This window comes from Phyllobates terribilis, unplaced genomic scaffold (assembly GCF_046119375.1).
Source record: "Phyllobates terribilis strain yellow unplaced genomic scaffold, ASM4611937v1 Scaffold_6742__1_contigs__length_42385, whole genome shotgun sequence".
Classification (NCBI taxonomy): Eukaryota; Metazoa; Chordata; class Amphibia; order Anura; family Dendrobatidae; genus Phyllobates; species Phyllobates terribilis.
In genome coordinates this window covers 9,655-16,360 of record NW_027369484.1, presented here as the reverse complement: position 1 = coordinate 16,360, position 6,706 = coordinate 9,655, and the positions used below count along the sequence as shown (strand labels likewise).

Sequence of the window (6,706 nt, the reverse complement as noted above, 5' to 3'; positions counted from 1 at the left end):
AAATTCGTTTCGCTAAATCGATTATACACAACAATATGTATATAAGTACTCGGTCACATGAATCTAGAAAAACTAAACACAAGAAAAGGAAGAAAAAAATGCATATGCTCATCATGGTAGATATGCACAAAAGTTCGGCCACGATTAAATTAATCCCTGAAAAAAAGAGACCAACCATCGATCCTAGCTCGTTGATAATATAATCTAACTGCCCTAACTAACACATGAAATAATTACTCAAATCATCATTACATTAATTATATAGCATTATCTATGTTTAATTATAAGCAAGCGGCAGACGTGTGTGTGAAGAACTGTGGTGGCTTAATATTGCCGGTAAAGGTGGTGGCGGTGATGTTATTTGGTGGGACACCGTGGGAGATGGCCCCAGGTGGTGACGTGGTGGTGGTGATGTGGCAGTGACAAAACGTTCACAAGAAGGACACATGGAGAGAGTGGGAGAAGGCATGTGCATGTAAACTGCAGGGGACCCTAATTTTAGAGATTTAAGCTCTTGAACTTCTTTCTGAAGCCTCTTGTTTTCTTCCGTTAGTGTATCGCAATATTTTTTCAAGACTTCACAATCCATTCTGTTTGCTTCAGTTTTGTCCTGAAATTCAATTAACACAAATAAAAAAGCATTTATAAAATATGGTTTTTTAATAGCGTGTTCGTGGATATATAATATGTTAATCACAAATAAAAAAAGCACTTTCATTATATCTTATGAGTGAATTAATAAACCATTCACAATAAAATATATACACTCAATGATTAATTTCAACTTTTTATTAATAAAATAAAGTTAAGATTAGTAGTATTAATTATGAAAAGTTGTTTGTTATGCAACTCGTCTAATTCTAATTCTAGAAATAGTCTAGCTGTTTGTGTATTTTTTTCACAAGGTGTTATTGATCTTGTAGAAATTGATTTAATATAACCTCTAATTTCCTTTTAAAAAGATTATGGAAAGTCACATCTATCTTTTTTGTCAAATAACTATACTATTTATAAAATACTACACAAAATGTTATTTTTTACCTTGACATATGCCTACTTAAGTATTTATGTTTGCAGACAAATAAGATGCTTGTACTTTTAGGTCATTTTCATATTGGTTAAATTAGCGTTTTAAATTAGTTAATTAGAGTAGTTTCAAATAAAAGGATGTCTTCAACATTAATTTCCAAACACTACTATTTTCTAAAATACTATATTTTTGTCTTATCAAAGAGGTACTTCGTATTTAGTTTGAAGATTAGTACTCCTAACTGAGAACTATAAATTTTTTAAAACAAATTTGAACATGATTAAGAATATATTTCGTTTGACCCACATAAAGAAATATTTCTATTCATAAGTGAAGGATCTTGAATAATACTCTCTCCATCTAAAAATAAATCTTGTTCTATATTTTACAATAAAAAATAAAGTTGGTCAAAATAAGTTCATTTATTTGCCAAAAATGCTCCTTTTATGTTTGTTAATAACCACTAATCCACTAAAAATGAATGATTAATTGGATAAAAATGACCAAAAACCTAACATATTACTTATTTTTAGACAAAATTTTGAGATCAACCGAAACTCATTTCTGAAACGAGAGAGTAAATGTCACGTTACCTGGCTCTTCTGTTTGGAACCATACTTCCACTTGTCTTGGCCTTAGATTAAGGTGCTTTGCCAGCGCTTGTTTTTGTTGCTACTCATCATTTCCAAAACCAAGAAAATAAAAAAAATAATAAATAACCTCAAATCATTTAATATCTTCGAAACAAAAGAAATTCCAAATGGATAACATACAGGATTAAGCGTGCTATGTTCTTTGAAGCTATCCTCCAAACAGCAGCCTGGTCCTTAGTGAGCCTAGCTTCTTCCTCGGACTAGCCTCGTCATCCTCCTCGTCACTCACCCTAGACGACACCTTGTCCACCTCAACCTCCACGTCATCTCCATGACTACCCCCTCCAACGGATCCTTATCATGATCTACCGATCTCTTCATCGGATTCGAGTAATTGTTGTTGGAGTAGGTCGAAGACGAGCCAGGGCTCACGGAAAACCGACCTGATCCGTGGGGCCCCAATGACAAAGCCGGATACACGTGGTCAAACTTTAAGGCCGCGTTTGGCATAACCGGCTTGATCTGATCTAGATCATGCTTTTTGGTGCTGAACCCTAATAGGTCCAGTGACAGTCCAGTGTTGCACGTTCGATCTTGATCTTGATCAGAACCCATATATTTAAGTTTAGATGATTTGAGATCTTTAGATTTAAAGATATAAGAGAGTAAAGGGAAAGATGAACTACGTCTGGTTTTGTGGTGGTGGTTGATGGGTATAAAAGGGGTTTGAGGTTTTAACGATGATGATGATTTATAATATGAGCGCCCACTCGATCCAAGACAAGGCGACCAAAAAGTCATGAATATATAAGGAATCTATATGTGTTTCGGATTTCATTAATTTTCTTTCTTTTGTTGTGTCATGTGTATGTATATGTTTTTTTATACAAGATAAAGTTGGGTTATAATATGCTTTTATACCGAAATTGTATAGGAGTATAAGATTAAAAAATAAATAATAGAAAAATATTGAAGGATTAGTGCTTCCCACCGTATTTTTTTTATCGTCGCTTACAAATGAAGTAAATGGAAAACAGGACTTCATCATTCGTGGGTTCACCGTATACTTTTGGAATTTCATTGGGTGGAATTAAATTGATGCATTTTTGAATTGTTCGGTCAGTAATTGATCAATTGAGAATCATTCCCTATATATCCGGTCACTCATCCGGTCACTCGAAACATTTTTATTATATTATAATCGCGCGGATACAATTTCATTCAATGATTGACATATATTGCCCATGGGTCACGATCGATTTACAAAGGGGCGAAGAGGAACTATTGTCTTATGAAAGTTTTTAAAGAAGAATTAGTAGAATATAAATGAATTGTAGTAATAAATTGACGATCTATCAGTGTAAATAGATTATTTTTTTAAGGACTTAGTGTAAGTAGATTGATCCTATTTTTCTTATACTGTTACACAATTTACATAATAGTACATTTTATTTAAAAATTTCTCCAAAATTTTAGTCCCCGACAACAATTCTTAACTATGACCACTATATTTTCTATTCACGACGATTTTTTTTATATGTCAAATAAGTTAGTTTCAAGTTATACTAAATAAATAATACTGTCCCAGATTTAGTTTTATAAAAAATGATTTGTTCAAATTCAAGCAATTTCTCATCATCCGATTAAAACAAGTTGTAGAGCTACTCTATCTATACAAGTATTACTCTCTGTTTCTTTTTATTTTTCACTTTTTTATGCACTATTTTCTTTTATACAATTTTCTCGATTTTTTGATATATATATAAACATAGTCATTTTTACCTTGTTTTATTCGTCTCGTGAGTATTTGAACAGGATATAAGTTTATAATTTTATTAATTTAAATATGAAGATATTTAACATATAAAATATGTCTCGATAAATATGTCAGGAAAATGAAAAATAAAAAAAGACGAATAAACTATTATAATAATTTTGCACAGTCGATTAATGTTAGCCGTCAGATTTTATTTTATTTTTCAAATCCTCTTTCACTATAATCATTATGAGATAGATATTATAGGGTTTCAGAATTTATGCACGTAATTTTAATAAAATTTCACAGGTTTTGAACCTTAATTTTTGTAGGGACAGAAAATTATCCTACCAAAATCTATTAAGGTTGAACAAAAGTGAATAAAATATCCTATCAAAACGAAACCACTTTAGAGCCTAATTACGGTTTATGAGAAATCTAGCTTAATGAGCGGCAGAATATAAGCCAATTCCCTGCTCTAATCATGCATGCTGTTGAATTTAGTCATAGATTACTACTGCTTTTTTGGTTTGTCCCGTATTTTCCCAATAATCAAAGATCCTGTGTCTGAATCATGCCATCGTACTCTATTCTAAATAAACTAATCAATCAATGATTGAATGTTTAGATAGACCTAAACTAATATTTAATTTGCGTATTGTACATGATTTATCCAGTAGGTTTATATTTAAAATAAAATAAATTATAAGTATATTAAAAATTTGAAGTATAATAAATAAATAGTGATAAAAATATATAATATTGAGTTTTATTATAAGTAAATACTACATCTAAATATAAATGCATGTCATTCAAGTAATTTTGTTGGATATAAATACATGTCATTTTATCAAAAAAAATTCTTATTTTATCAAATTTATTTCCATGCAATTTATTACATTAAAACTATTTTATTTCTCTATATAATGTATACACTGTTCTTAATTTACAATGACACCTTACTAGGAAAATATAAAATCTGCCTTAATTTTATGTAAAATTTGTGTCCGGATGGAGTATATAACAGTTTCCTTATAATTGTGATTTTGTGTATTCTTTATTTTAGTAATTTCCTGTTATTGTCTATAAGGTATCTTTATAATCAAATCTAAAAGATAGTGTTAAATTTTATCAACGCTAACTTTTTCTTGTATAAAATAAAAACAAAAGTGTTCTATTTCAGAATACTTTCTGCCACATGTATGTCAAAATTGATTTCATGTGGCAATTAGTTTAAAAATAAAAAGTTCTTAAAAATTGATACGTGTAAAAATCTGTTCATAATTAATGAGAATGCGATATTTGCCCATATTAATAAGAGAATGAACAATTTATTTAATATTATATAGATAGATTGAACATGTTAACTCAAATTTAATCAAACTACTTAAATCAAATAGTAGTATAAGTTGAAAATATTCTAGCTTTTAACTTTTTAAAAAGAATGAACACTATAACTTTCAAAAATATAACTCATCATATATATTGTACATATGATAATAATTTTAAAATTATTTTAATATCTATTGTAGTCTTGTAAATTTTATTTTAAAAAATCAAAAACTCTTTATCTTAAAATATTTTATGTACATTTCAGAAAGTTATTTTTATAAATTATAGTATCAATACTACTCCATATGTCCCCTTATAGAGATCTCATTTCAAAACGCGAGACTATTCATAGTTTATGGTTCTTGTCTCGGTTACTCTCAATGTATAAGAAATAACATATTCATGTGTGGTCTAGTTTTGTTCGTCTCAATAAGCATTTTAATAATATTAATTTTATAATTTTTAAATATATATTATTAGAGATATTAACGAAAAAAATACATTTTGACGAATGTACAAAATTGAAATAAGATCACACATGACTTTGTTTTTTCATATACATTGATAATGAATTTTTGACCTTATGAAGATTTCATTTTAAAACACGAGTCTTGTTTTATTCATCTCATTTCAATTTTGTACATTCGTCAGCAACTCGGATATTTTGGCGGGAGTATTGCGTATGAATTGCTGCGTACGATAATGATGATGAGTTTTTGACCTAACAAGCCATGACGACCTCAGCGGCTCTTAGAGCGTATATCATGCATTATCCTTTGGATCAAATCTACCAAGAAATTATCAATATTACTTCCGGTGTCAACTAATTATCTTACAATATTAAATGTTTTTTAAAACCAAATGGAATGATGAAATTTCTTTTTTGAACCAAATAGCATGCTTTAATCTTAAATCTGACATAGCATGCATCTTCATTTCCAATTAATTCAGCTGATCATATTAGTCCTTCATTTATATAGGTCTTTCTCTTTTTACTAGTATTAATTTGGACGATTAGCTTCTTTTCAATCTCTCGTACTAGTGAACCTAGCTTGTATTTGACCCTCAATCCACTAGTTGTTGATTTGGTAGTTGGATCAAAACATATCAGAACGTCACAAATTATTTCCCTATAAGAAATTGTAGGTTTTTGAGTGTGATAAGTTGGACTACTTGCATGAATCGTGTAAGATCACTTTCTGAATAAAGCATTTCGACTTTTTAGAATGCCCGTGTTATACGAAATCTCTTTTGGGATAATTCGAGAAGGTACAACCTGTTTCAGGCACAATAAGACAGATCTTGAACGTAGAGAGGAGGTATAAGTTTCGTAACGTTGTAAGACCGAATCACTCTATTTATAGAGATTGCAAACTGAAGTAGTTATGGTAGTTACGGAGGTGATTATGGCATTTACGGCGGTTAATTGACCGAATCTGGAATACGCCAACAGAATCTGGAATATGTCCTTTCCCGAGAAAAAAACTGTTAATTACGTTAATATGGAATATGCCTTTTCCAAAACTTATACCCCGCGAGGGGCTCCGCCCCTTGACCCCTGCTTTGTATTCGCTGTCGATAACTCGTTAGCTAACAAGCGTGCACTCCGCACTCCCCTAACTTGTTTCCGAGCCTAACGTGAAATCGCATCGGGCTCTAGTAAATCACATTACTACTAAAATGTATCGATGACAATAAATCACCAACATATCCCCCAATTTTAGTGTAATCCTTGATCTACTCAATATATATAATAATATATACAAGGTATAAACACAAACATAACGATCAAACAAAGCATAAATGAAAATGTCTTGCGATTGAATTTTTATCTAAGTATAATACACATGCAAATACTCGAGAATCGGGGTGTCGTAACGATTGAATCTGTCAACCCATTTGAATACCTGAAGATATATACACATAAGTTTCTACAACACTCTAATATTCATACTTGACACTTTACAAGCCATGTGTCCTTATTTATTAATAAGC

General features: G+C 30.5%; 1 protein-coding gene across 1 annotated transcript; it reads right to left on the bottom strand.

Annotated features, from left to right (window-relative positions):
• Nucleotides 1–277: 277 nt before the first annotated feature.
• Nucleotides 278–4,689, bottom strand: LOC141251149 (uncharacterized). Its single transcript, XM_073670258.1, is given in 8 exon segments — nucleotides 278–588; nucleotides 591–610; nucleotides 1,624–1,639; nucleotides 1,642–1,702; nucleotides 1,804–1,849; nucleotides 1,851–1,969; nucleotides 1,972–2,264; nucleotides 4,644–4,689. Coding segments are annotated over 8 exon segments (912 nt in total).
• Nucleotides 4,690–6,706: the final 2,017 nt, after the last annotated feature.